General features: G+C 58.6%; 1 protein-coding gene across 1 annotated transcript in view; it reads right to left on the reverse strand.

The window, feature by feature from the left end:
* Positions 1-20,371, reverse strand: part of LOC130042675 (CAP-Gly domain-containing linker protein 1-like) — a gene marked incomplete at its 3' end in the record, with an annotated part of 38,658 nt that extends 18,287 nt beyond the window's left edge. The window contains 14 exon segments of the mRNA XM_056134822.1: positions 220-708; positions 754-1,410; positions 3,369-3,575; positions 4,824-4,928; positions 6,809-6,906; positions 6,909-7,506; positions 8,282-8,339; positions 9,365-9,468; positions 9,823-9,842; positions 9,845-10,019; positions 13,481-13,703; positions 15,482-15,606; positions 19,014-19,555; positions 20,287-20,371. Of these exon segments, the coding sequence (XP_055990797.1) occupies positions 220-708; positions 754-1,410; positions 3,369-3,575; positions 4,824-4,928; positions 6,809-6,906; positions 6,909-7,506; positions 8,282-8,339; positions 9,365-9,468; positions 9,823-9,842; positions 9,845-10,019; positions 13,481-13,703; positions 15,482-15,606; positions 19,014-19,555; positions 20,287-20,371 (3,486 nt within the window).
* Between the last annotated feature and the right edge of the window lie 333 nt (positions 20,372-20,704).

A 20,704-nucleotide genomic window follows, 5' to 3' on the forward strand; every position in this document is an offset into this window, starting at 1 on the left:
ATGAACATACTGTCCTTTTCGGTTTTATTCACAGCTTATGCCTTGTCCTAGAGGTCAGCAGGCACGTGGTGACGAGCTGTCCCTGCGCCCGCAGCAAACAGCCCGTGACACACGGGTTCCGTGGGGATCCACCGCTCCTTGTGCCGACAAAGAGCAATCCTCTTAACCGCTAAAAGGGGGTGCCCGGGGCCAACGGGGGTCGGGCCTGCTCCACTTTACCGTGAATGCCGGCAGCGTCTCGAGCTCTCTGATTTTAACGGCGAGCCTGATTTTGTCCTTCCTCAGACCGCGGTTCTCCTTCTGGGCCTCCAGAAGGTTGGCCGAGACGTGGCTGCTGGTCTGGGCCAGCCGACTGACCTCCTTCTGGAGGAGGAAGTAACTGCCGGCCAGCTGCTCCTTCTCCCGCAGGATCTCGGCCACGTTCTTGTCTGACCGCGCCTTCTCCTCCACCAGGTCCAGGTGCTCGGCCTGCAGCCCCTGGGCACGCGCCCGCAGCTCCTCCACCTCCTGCTCCAGCAGCCCCAGGCGGCCTCGCAGCTGGCTGGCCTCGTGGGCGGCCGCCTGGGTCTCCTGGGTACGGGCCTCCCGCTCCTGCACCAGGGCCTGCTGTGCCGCGAGCCTGTCCTCCGCCAGCCGCCGGCACTCCTCCTGCCGCTCGGCGTCAAGCGCCTCCTTGGCCTGCAGCATGCTGGCGTGTGTCTTCTCCAGGCTGCGGGCCGCGTCCCAGGCCTCCTGCAGCGCCGCCTTGAGGGCCGACTGATTCTCGAGGACCGATTTCTTCTCGGCCGTGAGCTCCGCGATCTCTTGCACCAGCGACTTCTGATCCCGAGCCAGCTCCTCATAGGAGCACTGCAGCTTCTGGATGATGTTGTCCTTGTCTTTGGCCAGGGATAGGTTCTCCAGAACCAGCTTCTTCGCATGCTCCTCCAGCTGGCCCCTCTCCTCCAGGCCCTTCTTACACTCGGCCACCAGGCCGCTCTTGCTCATCTGCAGCTCCTCCACCAGGGCCTGCAGCCCCACCTTGGCGACCTGCAGGGCGTCGTTCTCCGCGCGCACCCTCTGGAGCTCCTCCTGCACTGCCCTGCCCTCTTCCAGCACTTTCTCTTTCTCCGCCTCGAGGGCTTCTCGGCCGAGCCGCTCCTCCTGCCAGAGCTTCTCTGCGGCCCGCCTGGCCTCGATGACCTTCTCTTTATCGAAAAGAATCGCTTGGTTCAACAGCCAGAGCTTCCTCTGCTCTTCCCGCAGCGAAGAGTTTTTGGCCTCCGCTTCCTTCAACTTCAATAGCAATGACTCTCTCTCTGACTTCAGAGAGAGCTTCTCCTTCGCCAGCAATTGATTCTCTGACCTCAGGGCCCTGCGATCCTCCGACATCAGCTCAATTTCCTCTGATGTTATTAGGGAAGTTAATGACTACAGGAACAAAAGCGGGGAAGAATGGAAACAAGAATGAGATCAAGCAGGCACAAGCAAGCCAAGCACTTAATGTGGCCTAAATACCAGAAATGAAAATGGCAGAGTAGTCTTACCTGCACACGCGTGTATATGCGCGCGCACACACTCACACACTCACACACACACACGCACACACACACGCAGGATGGAGAGGCTGAAACAGCTTCACAGGGTCAACATATCTACCTGCCTTTTTTGTGGATGGGGGCCCCACACCTGGAGGTGTTCTGGGCTCGCTCAGGGTTCCGTGCTCAGGGATCACTGCTGGTAGGGCCGGAGGACCATACGGGATGCTGGGGATCAACCCGGGTTGGCCGAGTACAAGGCAGCACTACCTATTCTTACTATCAGCCATTTTATTTTTGAAATGCCGTCTTAAATTATTCCTGACAGCTCCCCGGAAGGTTTAAGTACAGTTGGATCTTGACGTTGGGGCATAAGATTTTTTCCCCCCACTTCAATTATTCTATTATAAAATCCATCACTGTCATAGAAGGGATGCATTAAAAAACTAGTTTTCAGTACAATTCAGAGAACTACAAAAAGTATTTTGTTTTTGAACTTTGTGCAGAAGGGGAAGGCAAAAGCAACCACTGCTGGTCAAACGATTTTCACAGGGACAAACAGAGGCAGGAAATGGACTTAGTCCCAAAAGTTATACACTTTATAGAAAATCCAGACTAATCCACCAAGCTTTGGAGACTGAAGCCAACAGGTTTTGCTTGCCAAACACAGTAACAACAAGTCTCAAAATGGAGACATTAGTGGGCCCGCTCGAGCAAATCGATGAACAATGGGAGGCAGTGTTTGCAGTAATTTGGGAGGGGCCCAGAGGCTCCAGGAGGAGTGGCCGCACACGGGCCAGGGTCTCCCTCACCTGCTCTCCCTGCCCGTCAGCAATGGGTTGTGTGTTTTCTTTTCTGAGTCTCAATGCACACCATAGTTTAACCGCCATGTACTTTCCAGAACTTTCTGCAGCAAGGGCTATCTTCTCTGTCCAGCTCAGCAGCCATGAGCTGCAGCAGGCTACTGGTGTGCGCTGGGCAGCTGACCGCTGACGGTCAGGTTACCGGAATGGGGCTGACCTGAGCATGTACACGAGGCTGCTGGCCACAGAACTGGGCCGTGCAGGTGGTCCAGAGAGGAGACGTAGCCCTGGCTCTGGTGCGTGGTGGAAAGAGGCCGGGCACCAACACACACGCGGGCCATGGCCGCCACTCAGCAGCCCTGGTTTCCTCTGATGTAAGCTCGGTTCCGTTTTCTTTCCACTGGCTTATAGATATGTATACACACACATATACATACAAGCACATATATGTATAGGCATACACATATATGTATAAACTATACATGGGACCAAGCGTGGAAAACTAAAAATGTATCAAAATATGTACATATGAATTAAAATACACTTATTATATGGATATAAAGATGTACACATATGTACATGTTATGTATGTACACACATATATGTGTGTGTACATTATTTTCCTTTTTGTTTTGGGGTTCACACCCGGCAGAGGTCACGGCTTCCTCCTGGGTGCTTGGGGGACCCTGGGGGATGCTGGGGATCACCCGGTGGGTCACGTGCACAGCAAGTGCCCTCTCCCTGCACTAGTTCCAGCCACTCTATTTCTCCCCACTGAGCTTCGAACCTTAACATTTCTCTGATACACTAAAAAATGCCTTTGAGCAATCAAGTGAAAACACGAAGGCCTGAACTTACTGAGCAAGCTAAAGACAAAACGGACAACCCAAGCTGGGGTCCCTGGGCTTCTATGTGCTCTGCCGGGCGCCCCGGGAGCAACCCCCTTCTGGCTCTCACAGGCGCCAACGGGCGGAGGAAGTGTCTGAGGCTGCAGGCCGAGGCCCCCAACAGAGCCCGACCCCGAGACGGCGGCCCTGCGCCCACACACCTTGGCCTTGTCGGCTTGCGTCTTCAGCTCGGCCACCTCCCGCAGCAGGCTCCCGTTCTCCGCCTGCACCGCCTGCAGCTTCTCCTCCGCCTGCAGCCGCAGCTTCTGCAGGGCCTGCAGCGCCTCCTCGTGCTGCGCCTGGCTCTCCGTGGTGGACTTGGCGTGCTCGGCCTGCAGAGCCTGGGACTGGCTGCGGCTCACGTCCACCTTCTCCCCCTGCGGGGAGCCGGGGGCCACCATCAGTCGCAGGCCTCCTGCCTGCCCCCAGCACACACGCGCGCACACACATACACACACACACAACGCACACAAACACATAAACATACCCGCACACACACGGGCGACTCTGCTCTGCTCACCAGCACACACACACAATGTTCATGAAAATGAACTTGCACTTAGAACATAGATATTGGGGGCTGAAGGGCTGGCACAGGGTCCAGGCGCCCGAGAACAGCCAGCCGGTTAGACCCTGAGCCAGGAGTACCACCGAGTTTGGGGGGAGCCCCAATAAACATGGTGATCATCTGGGGGCTGGGAGAGAGAGAGCACTGAGTAAGGCCACTTGGCCCTGGTCTGAATCCCGGCACTAACAGGAATATCCTGAGCACAAAGCCAGGAGTCGCCTCCAAGGACTGACAGGCATGGCACTAGTCCCCCACAACCACCATCAAAATATATATATATATATATATATATATATATATATATATATACACACACACACACCCCAGGGCCAGAGCAATCACCCAGCGGGGAGGGTGTTTGTCTTGCACAAGGATGACCCGCCTTTGATCCCCAGCATCCCATAGGGGATGCCCCGTCAGTAGTAATTCCTGAGTGCAGAGCCAGGAGTGACCCCTGAACGCCCCCAACTGTGACAAAAAGACAAAAAACAACAAGAACTACAACAGGAACAAAAAAACCCCAGAAAACAAAAATAATCTACCCCAAACTCACACACACAAAAAAACAAACACACACACACACACACACAAAAAATCCTAAAAAGAAAACCAGAAAACACACTTTGATCCAGTGCAGGAAGGTGTCTGGAAGGTTCCAGCAAAGCGGCCTTCCCAGTGCATGTCTCTCACCCCCTCCCCTTGATGTGAGCCCCCAGTGCTCCCGGCTGCCAGGGGAGACCGAGCCGAGGGGGCAGGGGCACGGGAGAGGAGCCTGAGGCGCTGCTGAGGGGAGGAAGGAGCCTGGCACTCAGGGAGCATCGCTGGCCACTCACTGATCAGGCAGAGGCGGAGGGCACAGCGCGGACAGAGCAGCGCACCTACCTTTGCTGCCCCAATGGGGGCTCGCGCAGCCCCTGGGGCTTTCGAGCTGACATGCTCATGAGCCTCAGAGGCGATAGGGGCCGAGCTCGCCTGAGGAGGCTTCGCTTTACCCTCAGCAAGGGAAAGATCAGCGTCCGACTCCCCTGGTACTCACCAAACTCCGAAGCTCTTTCTCCAAAGCCTCCTTCACTCGACTGACTTCGTTCAAGTTCTCCTGAAGACTACGAAGCGCTAGCTCCTTCCCCTGCAGCTCCTCGGCCAGGCTCTCGGCCTACCAGAGTGACAAGGATGGAGTGAATGGACCAAAAAGACGAACAGGAACGGGAAGGGGAAAACAAAACAGAAAACACGTATGAGAAGCCCATGACCCAACACAACCCCGAAGAAGAGGCGTGAGGTGAGCGTGATTGCCTGAAGCTCTCGAAGCCAAGGCTTTGGCGCCATCAGTTCTGGGGATGACTGTCTAGTGGTTATTGAAAATGACTCAAACAGAGGCGTTTTCTAGACCTACATTTGGAGTGACCAGAAAATAAGAAAGCCTATGAGAAAGACTGACTTTCCAGGGGCGGGGAGACGGCACAAAGGGCTGGAGTACACACCAGGCCCGAATTTGAACTGCAGCCCCACTGGGCGAGCCTGTGATCGGTCCACAAGCTGAAAAGACCAGCTACTGCTGGGTGGGAGGACCCCAGAGCCGAGAGCATGGCTTGGCGAGGAAGAAGGAAGTAAGCAAGGGAGGAGGGGGGCTAAGGATACGAAGGAGGGAGGGAGGAAACAGGGAAGAAAGAGAAAGGGAGGGGAAGGAGGGAAGAAAAGGTTTATCTTTTTTTTTTTTGGCCTGCTCAAGCTAATCGATGAACAACGGGAGGACAGTGACAATGACAGTGACCCTATGGGATGCTGGAGATCGAACTCACTTAGGCCGTGTGCAAGGCAAATGCCCTTCCCACTGTACTATCACTCTGGCCCCCAAGATTTACTTTCTTGTAGTTTCTTGTCTGTGACTTTAAAAGTTGGAGGGGTTTCGATATGAAATTTAAAATGAAGAACCTCTAATCCACTAGGCAGCAGTCACCAGAACTTGACGTTTGTTACATCTTGATGCGAACAAGTGGCTCAACTATTCCCTGCTGTGTCCTAGGAATTGATTCCGTTTGTTTCAGCCTGTGTTTCTGGAATGCCAGCTAAGGAGTCCTGAGTCCTGAGAGGAACTCCCGGGGGTCTCTGGGTCCTTCTGTTATGTCTGTCAGTCCTGTCTACAAATCCCACATCTCTTCCATCTTGGCCAACAGAGAAGTTTCTCCAACAAAGCGCCCAGCGCCGGGGGGGTGGGGGAGAAAGGGGGGGACGGGCGCGGCTGGGAGGGCACGTCTCTGCCACCACAATCCTATAGGAGGAAAAGGGCATTTCTCGGGGCTCCTTGGTGAGAACTGCAGCTTCCTCGGCTTGGCCCAGATCTCACTGTCTTGTCCTTCCGCAGGGTCAGGGCTACCATGAGAGTCCATGCCCGCGGTCAGCAGGAGGCCATGCTGGAAGGCGGACTTGGCCCAAGCACCCCTTAGAGACTGAAAGGGATGAAATCTCTGCAGGGCTGGGCGAGGGCTTGTGCTGCAGGCAGGGAGGGGCCGGCAATGAGAAATACCAAGATGGGCCACGTCACCAGCCCTGAGGGAGCTCAGAGGTTCAGAGGCACTGAGCACGAGCTGGAAACTGAGGCGCCTCGGGGACAGGATGGCAAAGCCAGTCACACGAGCAAGTGGTCAGCAATGTCAGGGAAAGACTCCTGCGGCCAGACTTGAGCCCAAGGGTATGGGCGGACTTGGCGAGTACACAGGGGGCCCAAGGCGGGGGGGCCGAGGTTTGCTCTGGGGGCTCCTATCTTGTTTTCTCACTGGCCTTGTGAAGAGTTCTCAGTTTCAGAAAGACCCCAGACGGGCCCAATTAGCCGGGGCCAAGGCTAGCACGGCATCCGGGTGCTGGGGACCAATGACCGCCCCAGAATCGTGCCGACCCGTTCTCAGTCCCATCAGAGGGTACCGCACGGGACGTGACCGGGAGACCTGTCAGCACCAAGCCGGAACACGGCGGCGAGCAGAGGGACACACAGCATGCAGGGAGCGAGCGTGGAAGTGGGCGAGGGTGCCCGGGTACCAACCTGCCGCTCTCGGCCCACTTTGCATTCTCTAACTCCTGAATCTGCCGCTCAGCCACCTGGAGCTGCCGCCTGAGCCTCTCCATTCCCAATTTAGCTCGGAACTGGCCTTCCGGAGCCCATCGAGCTGCAAGAGCTTCTCCTGGGTGGCCTCCAGCTGCGCCGTGGCGTCGGCCAGGGCCTGGGCTTGCTGACTACACATGGCCCGCAACCCCTCCAGGTGCTTTACCTTCGTCTCCGCCTCCTGCAGCTTGTTCAGGGCGTCCTCCATCTCCACCAGGTGCTGGTCCTCGGTCTGGTCGAGCTTGGCCCGCGCGGCCTCCAGGCTGTTCTTCTGCTCCTGGGCCATCCTGACCAGCCGCGACCTGAGCGTCTGCAGCTCAGAGGCGTGTGCTGCACGCTCAGCCACCTGCTGGGCCTTCAAGTTCTCCACCTCCTGCTGGGACTCGAACTGCAGCCTCTCCATCTGCATCTTGAGCTCGGCCAGCTCGGCCGCCTCGGCACCCACGCCCCGGCTCACGGACGCCTTCGGCTCGCCCATGGCCTGTTGGTGCGGGGCGATGGCTGTCTCCAGCTTGGACTTCCACGGGGCGATCACGTCCGTGTTCTCCTCGTTCGCGTGGTCCAGCTTGGTCCTCCCCCACTCGTTCTCCTTGGCGAGCTTCTCAGAGGCCGCCTGCAGGGCCTTCACCTCCTGGTGGGAAAACAAAATTTCCATGAACTTAAAACAGGAAGGAAAAGAAGCAGAAATAGAAATTATTCTTTTGCAAACTGACTGTTTGCTTTTTCTTGTTTTAAGGAATTTCACTGTTTTCATTTCATCATCCTGTTATTCGTCGATTGCCTCGAGCAGGCCCCAGTAACGTCTCTTTCATCCTAGCCGTGAGATTATATTCAAGGCTATTTAGGAGAATGAGACCCATCATTGTTACTGGTATTTGGCATATTTGGTACGCCACGGGGAGTTTGCCAGACTCTGCCCTGTGGGCAGGCTACATTCGATAGCCTGCAAGTTTGTCCAAAATAGGAATGAGACAATAAGGTGTCATAAAACAAAAGTTCTGATAAGATGTCGCGCGGCCGCGTGGTTCCGGGATCTGGATTTTATAGTCTCTGAGTCTTGGCCGCTGATGGGATTACACGGCGCCAGGGGGCCAGGTGGTGGGTGTGACCCCCGCCTACTTCAAAAAACTGGGGTTCTAAAGGATTTGATTTGTGCTGCTCGACTGAAAATCAAAGCTGAGGCAAAGGCGTAGACCCAACTGTCAGAACGAGAGAAAAACGCTCATCAACAGCAGCCTCCGGCCCCAAGGAGCAGAGGTGCCTCCGCCGGGCCCTGCCAGGTGCATGACACCAGGTATCCCTGTCTGATTTGGAGTCTCCAGCAGAAGTGGTCCCGGCGGGGTCGGCCAGGCCACCCCGCATCCTTGCCTGCACCCTGCAAGCCTCTTGACCTGCCCGGGCTTTACCTCCAGGTCGCCTTTGGTGATGGACTCCTCTTCGACTCGGAACTGGAGGTCCTCCACTTTCCTGTGGGGGAGAGGGAGAGTTGTGAGGGGCGTCACTGCTGCCCCCCATGAGGGCCACCATCCTGTAGATGCACGCCTGACCCAGCCCCCGCCTCCACACACAGGAGGGCTGAGAGAGTCAGCGAGGGCCAGAGCGAGAGTACAGCGGGCAGGGCATTTGTCGTGCACGTGGCCGACCCGGGTTCAATTTCCAGCATCCCATTATGGTCCTCTGAGCAATGCCAGGAGTAATTCCTGAGTGCCGAGGCAGGAGTAACCCCTGAGCATCGCTGGGTTGACCCAAAAAGAAAAAAAACAAAGTCAGCGAGTCCCCTCGGCTGCGAGCACTGGGTAGGACCCGCAGGCTACAGGAGGAAGCTCTGTCTAGCCAACGCCAGGCACAGTGTCATATCAGCCTTTTCTGCCTCGCAGCTAACAGAGGTGGTTAAAGACTGACCAGGTGCGCATGCCAGTCCCTCCCAGCCAGCGCCTGTCCCCGCATCGGGACAACAACTGAGCCCCTGGGGGAGAAGCAGCAAATGACTCGGGGCCAGGGCGGCGGGGGGGGGGGGGGGCAGGAGGGGCTCCCAGGGGACGTGGCGAGTTCAGCATGTGGAGCTGAGAGGCTGAGCCGTGCACTGGCAGTGCCCCTGGGCACCACACTGCCGGGAGCCCATCTGAGAAGACGGTCTTGGCTGGCACCCCATGTCCGTCTGTCTGCAGCCTGGCCTGAGCCCAGCCTGTCTGCTGCCGTGCCCCATGGGTGCTGCGGGTTTCCTCCCGCCCAGGACTTAACCCCAGGGACTCCCACAGGACCCCACTGGGATACGACAGTTCCCGACCACCCATCACAGGTCTCCTGACCACCAGGCCACGTGGACACAGCAGGGAGGGCCGGGGGTGGCTGGGTTCCAGTGAGCTCCCCCCTATCCCCCCCAATGAGGCCACTCTCAGGACTGGGCACCCGCTGGTTTGTGGTTCTCACAGCCCTGGAAGGCCAGGAGCACCCCACCCGAGGCAGCCCCCCAGCTCCTGGCACGGCCTCACCTCTTCTCCTCCTCCAGCTGGTTCAGCAGCTCCACCTTCTCCCAGTCGCTCGCTTCCAGCATGGCCCGCAGCTCGTCCATCTTGGCCTCCAGCTCCAGGATGTACTGTGGAGGCAACTGCATGTGAGTGTCCTCGCCCGCCCCCGACAGCCCTCTGTGGGCTGGCACCGCCACCTGCCACCACGGCATGCTGAATGTGTCTCCCACCTAAGATGCAGCATTTCTGGAAGGCGGGAAGGGAAACACAGCACGAAAGCACCGGCGGGGACAACTCGGCGCTCCCTGAACCCCCACGGGGCGAGCAGAAGGTGCATGCGATCAAACCACTTGGTGGACGCCACCGCAACGACGGCAGACGGGGACCCACGGCCTCTCCCTGCACCGCCTGCACCAAGCTCGCGCCCAGCCTCTGCCGCAGGCGTCTCTCGGACCCGGCACTGCCGTCTGCACAGACGTCACCTGGTTGTGCCCGTCCCGGCCAGGGCCAGCTCCTGCTCTATCTCCCCCACATGGCTCGTGGCCTTGGCCACCTCCACCCGCTCCAGGTCTCGCTCGGCCAGCAGCTGCTCAATGTGCTGCTGCTTCTCCTTCAGTGCCTCCTGGAGGGCGGTGGTGCCGGAGATCTTGCGGGCGCAGCGGGAGGAAGTTACCGGCAACTGCAAAGGAAAAAGAGACGTGAAGGGGGTGGGGGCAGCGGACGCGGGCATGCATGTGGCTATCCTCAGCAAAGCAGATGGAGGAGCGCTGCATCCGTGCATATGGGCCACTGACTCTCAGCAGAAGCGTCTTGAAACCTTCCCGAAGATCCTTGGACGGGACCTGGGCTCCACTGACCTCGGGCCTCGTGGGAATCCAGAGACTCTTCTGCAGAGCCGTCGGCAGCCCCCTCCACAGCCCGCTCTGGCCTGAGCTTCCTTAAGGCTGAGCCCTTGGCTTGAGCTTGAGGCTGGCTCCAGCATCTTCAGCCTTGCACGTCCGTCCGTCAGGGTCTCCCCAGGGCAGCCTGGCCCTTCTCTCTTCCTCTTCCTTCCAGCTCACCTCACTCTCCCCAGCACCCGCCCCAGGCCTGAACAGCAGTAACCAGAGACTCTTGTCTCTGGGAATGGCCCCGGGCCCCTGAGGGTCACTGGGTGTGACCCCATAAAAGACCCCTGTGCCATCTGCCTTCGAAAGTGGGGGATGAGAGGCTAGAATGGTAAAGTTGCGGGGAAGGCGCTGGCCTTGCACGCCGCTGACCCGAGCTGGATCCCAAGTACCCACCCCACAGGGTCCCGAGCCCACCAGGAGTGACACTGAGTGCAGAGCCCGGAGTAAGTCCTGAGCATTGCTGGGGTGTGGCCCAAAATCCAGGGAAAAAAGGAACAAGTGGTGGGTGAGCATGTGTGAGGGCTCACGCCCAGCGAGCAGGACAGCAAGGGCAGCTCAGGGGAAGACCAAGCACAAAGGGAAGGAGAGAAGAGGCAAAGACAGTGAGGAGGGGAGGGGAGTGGGCTGGAGGGCCGTGGGGACCGGGGGTCCTGTCCGTTCTGTCCTGGGCTCATGGTCGCTCTGCAGACCCAGATCCCGCTCGGCACAACGGCCCCTGCAGGAGGGGACAAGGTGGGACCTGGTCTTCATTCTTCGGGCACAAGGTGGCAGGGGCTGAGGCGGGGGTGGCTGAGGACGTCCGCTCCTCTGCCCGGCCATCCCTGTTCCATCGCCCTGCTGTGGTCCAGCGCAGGGTCTCTTGCCGCTTCCCCGCATCATCTGAGCTGCTGCCAAACGCCTCCTGACCGACGAGCCCAGCAGGGCCCAGGCTGTCCACCGCTGCTTTGCCTCCTGGGAGCTCTCGAGCTACCTGGTTCTGTCCTGGGAGTGGGCTCATCCTTGGCTCTGCGTAAGGATCTGGCCGTGACTCCCCAATACACTTAAAGTATATTGGTCAGATTAAATGCTCTCCCCAGGGCCAAAGAGTTTGGTTTTTTTTGGGGGGGGGGAAGGTGCTTGCAGAGGTTCAAGATCCAGCACCGTCAGGAGTGACCCCAAGAGCAGAGAGCCAGGAATAAGCCCTGAGCACCCCTGAGTGTGGCCCCAAAACCAAATAATAAATAAATAAAATTTCTAGGAGCACACGAGCTCTCGGGCCCAGCCATATGCAGTGCTGCCGGGAACTGCAGTCAACTCTGATTTCAAGGGGTGGCTGGGAAGAGCTTGACAGCCTTGAGGGTCTCCACCAAGACCTGGGCTCAAACCCCCTCCACCGGGAGCAGCCCCCAAGCACCACGCCTGGAGTCCCTGATCACTGCCAGGTGAGCCCCAAAACCAAAGAGCAAAAATAAAAACTAGGAAAGGCGGGCGGCGGTGTTCCCTGAGCCTCCTGGCCTGAGCGGGTGGGGCAGGCCAGACCCACACGCTTCCTGGGCCCGAGACAGCTCCCTGAGGAAACCAGCATGGGAGCGAACAGCTTCTTTCAGGCAACCATGGGAATGAACGAGACTGTGAGGTTCAGGCGCCGGAGCAGGGAGAAAGCAGCAACCCTGGCATGAGGGGAGGCAGGCGCTGAGGGGCTGGGCAAGGTCGGGGCCACGAACTGAACTCAGGATGTTGATGCCAAAGCCTCTGCTCTGCGCGTGGTGTGTGAGGCCCCAGGCTCCATGCCAGCAAGGCCAGACCCTCTGTGGGAGCCTGGTACCTCAGAAGAGCAACTCAGCCAACAAGCGAACTGGGAGGCCTCCCACAGGGCAAGCACGGACCTGTGTGCATGTATGTATGCATGCACGTACGTTCCTGTGGACATGTCTACACACACCTGTGTGCATGCACGCGTTGTGTCTATGCATGTACGTGCCTGTGTGTATATACCCATCAGCCTGTGTATATACGGTATGTACTACGTGTACATGTATGAGTGGCTGTGTGTGTGTGAACGCTTGTGTGTGCACGTATGGAATTATGTTGTCGAGGTATACTTCCATGAAGCCACACAGACTCATTCTATATCCCTGTCATAGACGCTAACGGTGATGTGCAGTGTAGGAGTAAGCTCCACCCTGCGTAAAGATATGCAATGCAGGGGCCAAAGAGCTGGAGAGCCAAGCCCCAGCGCTGCCCAGGCTCAATCCCGGAGGCCCGCCAGGAATAATCCCGAGCACAGAGGTAGAAGAAAGCCCTGGGCTCTGCCAGGTGTGACCCCGGAACAGAACAAAACAAGACAGCAGGGGGAGGCTGGAGATACGGCTCAGGCGTGGGGCTCTTGCTCGGAGGTGGGAGGCCCCGGCTCAACCCCAGCACTGCAAACGGCCCCTTGAAGCACTGCAGGGTGTGGCCCACAGTCAAGCAGAAAAACAAAACCAAATTCCACAAACGGGCTGGCTCGCGAGGGAAGGAGAGGGGCTTCTGAGTCTGCTCCCCTCCTGAATGGCGAGGCGAGGGGAAGGAGGACTCGGACGTGAGGATGGAGGCAGGGCAGGGAAACCTGGTGGTGGTCGAGCAAGACAGGACTGGCCCCAGGCCTGTGCCCACAGCGCACGGCCTCCTGGCTCCCGATCCCGTGTCATCTGTTTTGTATCTTCCGTTGCACACACACTCACTCCCTCCTCTTCCGCATCGAGGGTCAATGCAGGGAGCAGAGGAGGTGGCAGGAAGCGCAGCCCCCAGCAAAGCCAGCCCCCCGGGACACGTCTCCATCGTGGGCCCGTTTCCCTGTGGACAATATCTCAGGACACCCTTGAATATTCGGACACACTTTAGTGTTTAGGACTTGCGGCCCCGCAATGGACAGAAGTCGAGGCCCCTCTGCATGTCGACAGGGGTGCAGAGGGACAGGAGGGAGCAGGGAGGGACGGAGAGAGCAAACAGGCAACGCCAAGCACCAAGCGTTCCCCAGAGTCTCTGGGTCCCGCTCTGACCCTCCGACGCCCCCTTCAGCTCCCCCACTTCATCCCTAAGGCGGCCTGAGCCCTGAGCACCCGAGGAAAGGCCCATCCCTGCTCCTGTCACCGGTGGTGGCTGGGAAGCCACTTGCCTGCCACGTGGAGCTGCTCAGCCCACCCGGTCCTGTTCCGCCTCTCGCCCTTGGGGCCTGGGTGTCTGTGGGGGCCTGAGCATCGCACAGGGCGGGGGAGGGGGGGCTGCTTACTAGTCCCGTGTGGCTGGGCCTGCTGCTCACGGATGAGGCCACGGAGCTCACGGAGCTGAGCGAGGAGGCCGACGGGCGGCGCTTCAGGCTGGCGGGGGTGGTGGCCATCACACGCCTCGCGGGGGCTGCCTTGGCCTTGGCCGGCGTCGTGGAGGGGAAGCCGATCTTGGTGACTTTGTGAATGCGAACAAACAAGCCACACTTGGGCTGACACTGGAAGTACCTGCGGACAACGAGGAGGGGAGGGACAAAAGACACCTTTGGCAAGAGAGACAGGCGCCGACCGCGGAGTCCACTGAGTCCCACAGTCTCACACCCCCACAAACTAACACACTCCCACAGCCCCACACTCCCACCCCAACAAATACTCCCACACTCTCACAGCCCAACCAACAGTCCTACACTCTCACACTCCCACTCACCCCAACAAACACACTCACACCCCAACCAACACTCCCACATTTCCACAGCCCCACACTCACACACACTCACTCCCCAACAAACACACACACTCATACCCCAACCAACACTCCCACACACTCACACTCCAACCAACACACACTCACACTCACACCCCAACCAACACTCCCACACTCCCACACACTCAAACCCCAACACACACATACTCACACCCCAACAAACACTCCCAGACTCACCCCAAGAAACACACACACTCACATCGCAACCAACACTCCCACACTCTCACACTTCCACCACAACAAACACTCACACTCACACCCCAACCAACACTCCCACACTCCCACACACTCAAACCCCAACACACACACACTCACACCCCAACAAACACTCCCACATGCTCACAGCCCCACACTCACACACACTCACTCCCCAAGAAACACCCACTCACACACAACCAACACTCCCACACTCTCACACCCTAACCAACACACACACCCCAACAAACACTCCCAGACTCACCCCAAGAAACACACACACTCACATCGCAACCAACACTCCCACACTCTCACACTTCCACCCCAACAAATACACACACTCACACCCCAACACACACTCCCACATTTCCAGAGCCCCACACTCACACACACTCAAATCCCAACTAACACACACTTACACCCCAACCAACACTCCCAAACACTCTCACCCCAACAAACACTCCCACACTCACCCCAAGAAACACACACACTCACACCCCAACCAACACTCCCACACTCTCACACTCCCACCCCAACATACACACACACTCACAGCACAACAAACACACCCACATTTCCACAGCCCCACACTCACACACACTCACCCCCCAACAAGCACTCATACCCTCCCACAGCCCCACACTCATGCACACACACCCCAACTAACACACACACTCACACCCCAACCGATATTCCCACACTCCCACACACTCACACGCCAACCAACACACCCACACTCCCAACGTCCCACACTCACAAACACTCACACCCCAATAAAAACACACTCACACTCAAACCCCAACAAACACTGCCACACTCCCACAGCCCCACAGTCACACACACGCACACCCAACCAACACTTGCACGCTCTCAAACCAACAATGACACGCTCTCATTCCCTCACAAACATGCTCACACCTCCACCAACACTCACATGCTCATGCCCTCACCAACAATCTCACAGCCCCACACTCACACGCTCACATACACACACCCTCCTACATACATATCCACACTCCGAAGCACACACATTCATACATTCACACACACACTCCCTCGCACGCCGCCCACCCCCACTGCGCAAACCAGGGGCGATTCCAAGCAGCCTCCCTGGCATCTGAAGGGCGACAGCAGGCCTGGGGGGTTCCTGCGGGCCTAGCACAGCTGCATGTGGGAGCCCCAGGCTGTCCCCACATCCCTGCAGGGTCCCCGAGTGCCACCGGAAGTGGCCCCGCCTAAGAACCAAGTGAAGTGGCCTGCAGTCCCCTCAGCGCCTCCCGGGCACCGTGCATTGCCCCAGGCTGTCTGGGGGGGCAGGGGAACCCACCTCGTTCCGGCCACGGCGCCATCGTTCTTGCCCAGCGGCTTGTCCAGCTCCACGCCACACCAATTCCCCTTGGCAAAGTCCGTCTCCCCGAGAAAGCGCACCACACCGGGCTTCACGCCTCCCACCTGCCGGAGGGACGCGGGTCAGGCACCCTGGACTGCGCACAGTGCCCCCACCCCCGCAAAGGAACATTCTGGCTTCAGAGTAGGGATTTCCGGAAGAAACCCCAAAGGTCAAGGTGCCACTTCCCCCCCGCAACCCCTACAGGGTGAGCAGACGCTGCTGCTCAGTGTCCATGCAAGGCAGCGGCGTTCACACCCACTCGCTGTCACTGGCGGCCTGGGTGACCACATCCCCGGGAATCTCTGACCCAGGCCAGCCACCTGGTGTGGCAAGGGGGTCGCTGCCCCGCGGGTGTGGGAGCGGAGCCGTGGCAACCCCACCGCTGGAGAACAATTCAGCCAGAAACCAGCTAAAGGAAAATGACTGTTCTCATATCTTAGCGGACTTCGATTTTCCAGTTCTCCTTCACTATGCCTTGGCTTGATGCTTGGCCCCCGGGATGCAGAGCAAAACAGAGAAAACAGATGGTCCCCCTAGCCCGCCAAGAGTGATTCCTCAGTGCAAAGCCTGAGTGACCCAAAAGCACTGCCAGGAGTGGCCCCAAAACCAAAAAGTCAAAACAGAAAGGGGGGAGAGAGAGAGAGAGAGAGAGAGAGAGAGAGAGAGAGAGAGAGAGAGAGAGAGAGGAACCTCAACTAATAATGCCCGAGAGCGTGGTTTTCTTTTTTTGGGTCTGGGGTAGGACTGGGTTCACGTGGTCGGGGGTCACTTGCAGCACGAGGGGTAGCAGCGTCACCCAGGACTGTCTCTGTGAGTCCTGAAGTGCCATCTGCAAAGGCCCTGGCACAGCCTCCATGGCCAGACGTGGGCCCTGGGCACTGTGAGTGTGACAAGGAATAAAACAGCAAGAGAGAGGTGGCTGGGGTGGCGGTCCTGGGGTGAGAAGAGGCTGCAAAGTTCCTGTCTCACAGCTGGTCATCGGCACAGAACATGCCGTCCCTGACCTGGAAACAGCCTCCTGGAACAGCACAGCTGGAAGCCAGTCAAGTCTCTCAAGACCCTGACATTATATCCTGGAAATATCATCTGCCCAAAACTGCTGCAAGCCTGTCTCCAGAACATTCTGTCAGAGCTCAGCTGGAGAGAAGGGAAGTGATCTCCCAAGTTCAGGAGAACCACCGCACATCAGCCCGGAGAAGCTCTTCACGGTTGGACTCTGAGACGCCACAGGACGGACAGAGTGACCTCCCGCTCTGAGACACCATAAGACTGACCAGAGCGACTGACTGTCCCGCTCTGCGACCCCTGCCTACTTGCGAGCACAGACGGGACTTGAGGTCAGAGCTGGGCATTTCCAGTGAGCCCACTGAGGGTCCCTGAGTCTCCAGAGAGAACCAAAGTAGCACAAGCATGGGGGCAACCTGTCCACTGCCAGTGACAGCGAGTGCCGGGGGCAGGGGACCGTCTTCCACAGGCCTGGAGGCTGGAACAGCCATGTCAGAGCCTTCGAAGGGCTCCTCGGAGGTCAGTCCCGTAAACATCGGGGCCAGCTGGCGCAGAACCTGGACTTCCTGTGCGCAGGGAAGAATGGGGCAAAGGGCAGGAGGCCCTTTGGAGAGCCAGGAGGGCGCCAGCCCTGCACGGGAGCTTCGCCTCAGTGCCCCGAGTCCAGCCCCCACTCGCCACGGCCTCCTGACCACGGCTGCGTTAGGCCGTGGAGCGCCAAGCAAACCTTCCTTGAATTAGGAAAAAGACCAAATAAAGTGTTTGGGTTTTCTTTTTTCCCCCTTCTTCTTTCAGAAAACAGCTCTTATGCTGGTTGTGGTCCCCCAAAAAAACCCTCAAAAACTTTTTTTTGAAAGGCGTGCTGTAGCTGAGGTATGGAGCGATGGAACAGCACAGAGGGCAGGACATTGGCCTTGCACACACCTGCCCGGATGTGGTCCCTGAGCACAGGGCCTGGACTCAGCCCTGAGCACCACCACCAATAAATGAATAACTGATCAGAGTTATTCACCGCAGAGCCAGTGGCGGTGTCCCCGCTCCCTTGTTCCAACGACACTGGTGTCCCTGTGTCCGGGTGTGGACGGTTGTGAATGCAAGTTAAAAAAAAAAAAGTCTTTTTTCTTCTTTGGGTCTTTGGCTCACACCTGGCGATGCTCAGGGGTGACTCCTGGCTCTGCATTCAGGAATCATTCCTGCGATGCTTGGGGGACCCTATGGGATACCGGGGAACCCAGGTTTGCTGAGTGCAAGGCAAACGCCCTCTCCGCTGTACTACTGCCCCAGCCCCCCAAACAGTCTTTAAACCGTGTGTCTCCTCCAGCTCCAATTCCCTCCCCGTGTTACTCTTTGGCCACCTCCGAACGCCGACCGTGACCCTCCAGGACCCTCCGAGGGCCACCCTGCACCTACAGGCGGGTGCCCTCACTGCTCTCCTCTCCCGCCTCCACCACTCGGACACCGGCCTGTGGTCCCCGGGAAGCCACTGGCTCCGGGCCAGCCCCCAGTCTGTCTGGTCAGAGCCGCCCGCCTCAGAGGTTCCCAAGGGGACTTTTCCCGGCCGCTTCCCATGGGTTCTGAAAGCGTTATTGAGTGCTTCTGCTGGGGGAGAACAGTTGTCTACAGCCAAGCGCCTCTGCTTTGGGGACCTGTGCAGAGGAAAGGGCTTGGGGTAGACTGAGGATGCCACGTGCAGGGACCTGGTGACCCCCACCAGAAACTCATCTCACGGGGGTGCCCCCTCACCCCCACCTTCCAGTAGCTGCTCAGAGAAACACAAGAGCAGGTGCTGAGTCTGAAGATCAAGCAACCAAGTCAGCAAAACATACTTTTGAGAATGTTCCGGAGACGGGTCCCTACCCATGGCCTACGCAGGGTCCATCCCCGACACCCCAGATGGTCCCCTGAGCCCTACCAGATCCCTGAGTTCAGCACCAGGAGGAAGCCCTGTGCACTGCCAGGTGTGGCCCAAACACCAAACCACACACATCTGGACAGACGGCTCAGGGCTTGCGCACAGCCGGGCACGGAATGGCCCAGAGCGGCTTGGGGTGAGCCCCGTGACGCCCCAAACACAAACATCACAAACCAGAGAAATGGAACCGATTTCCAACTTCGTTCATTGGTTTGTTTTTTGAGTCACAGTCATAGTGCTCAGGGCTTACTCTTGGCTTGGTGCTCAGGGATCACTCCGGGATGTGCTTGGGGGACTGTACATGGGACCAAGACTTAAACCCCGGGTCAGAGGCGTCCAAAGCACACGGCCTCCACACGGCATGACCCCTCCACCCTGTTTTGGCTAAACTGGTAAAACTGGCAGCATCCCCGCACGCATCCATCACGCTGGAAACTGCAGGACCAGGCGTCCCGGCTGCTCGTGCTTCCACCCAAACCGCGAGTCTGGAAAAGCTGATGAACCAGACAGGCGAATGGACACCCACCCGCGACCGCTGCCCTCGGCACTCACCAGCACCCGGTCCCCGAGCTTCAGCTCCTGCTCCCCGTTCTTGAGGGAGCCAGCCTCCGAGAGGTTGGAGATGGACTCGCTGGCCATCCTGGTCAGGTTGCTGATGTGAGGGGCGGCCGGTGCCTCCTTTGTGGAGGGCTGGGGCGCCTTCGGGGCGGCGGCAGGGGCCCGGGAGGCCGACAGGGGCGGTGTGACCCGGGCAGCAGGCGCTGGCTGCAGGCCGTTGGTCTCATCGTCGGCCTGCAAGCTCCTGCTCAGCTTGGACGGCCGGGTGAAGATGCCCTTCAGCGGCTCGCACTGGAAGTAGCGCACACCCGCCACCGAGCCGTCGTTCTTGCCGATGAGCTCGTCCAAGACGATCCCGGCCCACTGACCAGGGGCAAACTGGGTCTCCCCGAGGAACTGGATGAATCCAGGCTTGTTCCCCTTCACCCAGACTCGTTCCCCGACCTGGAAGTCGTCCAAAAACTCCTCCTGCGTCTCCGAGGAGGGGGCGCTGGGTATTTTCTCTCCAGGCACAGACTCCTCAACGGGAGCAGCCGCTGGAACAGCAGAAAGGGTCAGAAGGGTCAGAAGGGTCAGGAAGAGTCTGTCCAGGTCCAGTTAAAGTGTGGTTGGGGGGGGGCACACCCAGCAGTGCTTGGGGCTACTCCCAGTCAATGCCGGGGCTGCTTGTGGCGAAGCCTGGCTGGGCCCGCTGTGAGGGGGACGTGCCTACCTACTGCAGCATCCCAGGCCGCAGTCATATCTGGGCAGCTGAGGGGAAATCTTTGGACACACCCCGTGATGCTACGGAGCAAGCCAGGCGAAAGCTCCACCCCAGTGTCTTATTTCTGCTGTGTCCACTGGCCCATCTTCTTTTACTTTCAGGGGGGAGCACGCCAGCCAGTCCTCAGGGCCTATTTCTGGCCCTGCGCTCAGGGTCACTCATGTGAGGTTGAGGCTGGAGAGTCCCATGGGGTGCCGGTTGCCCTCCCCACTGTCCTGTGGCTACGGCCGGCAATGAGGCCCTTTAGTCCAGGTGAGTCCACCTCCCTCAGCCTGTCCCCAAGCCCGGGCGAGGGGGCTAGCAGTTAGGAGGGAGCGTGTTGGTCGCCTCAGCTGACACCAGTTGCCGTGACACTAAAGTCACAGAACATGACACTCGTGTGTGAGAGCTGTCCGCAGAGCCATGAACGTGCCTACAGCTCAGGGAACCCTTCCCAGGCGAGGACTCGGGAGGGGGTTCCCTGGTGGGAATGAGTCTCCCCTGGCCCGGGCTGAGCGCACTTACCGGCCGAGGGCGCCTTCAGGGCCCAGCTCCCATGCTTGAGGATCTTGGTGGGGGTCTTCAGCCCGCTGGGCCTCAGCAGACTCATGGTCAGGTGGTCAGACGCTGCCGCGGCCACTACCGGGCCCTGACTGTCGAGCCCACTGTGGGGCCTTCTGAGGCGCACTCGTTCTCAGGGATAAATCTCTGAAGAGCAGAGGAGAGAGTCTGTCTCAGGGGAGCGACCACAGCAGCTTCCGGAGCCCAGAGAGCTGCCAGTCTGACACTCGCCACCCCGAGTGCGACCCCCAGCCTCCCGCACAGCCCCCTTAGCCCACCAAGTGTCACTCCTGTGCAAAAACTCAATCACAAACAGACAAACAAACAACTGCAGATTCGGGGCCAGAGGGCAGAGGGGCCAGGTACTTGCCCTGCGGGCAGC

The sequence above is a fragment of the Sorex fumeus genome, unplaced genomic scaffold, assembly GCF_029834395.1.
Source record: "Sorex fumeus unplaced genomic scaffold, SorFum_2.1 ptg000107l, whole genome shotgun sequence".
In the NCBI taxonomy this organism is placed as follows: domain Eukaryota; kingdom Metazoa; phylum Chordata; class Mammalia; order Eulipotyphla; family Soricidae; genus Sorex; species Sorex fumeus.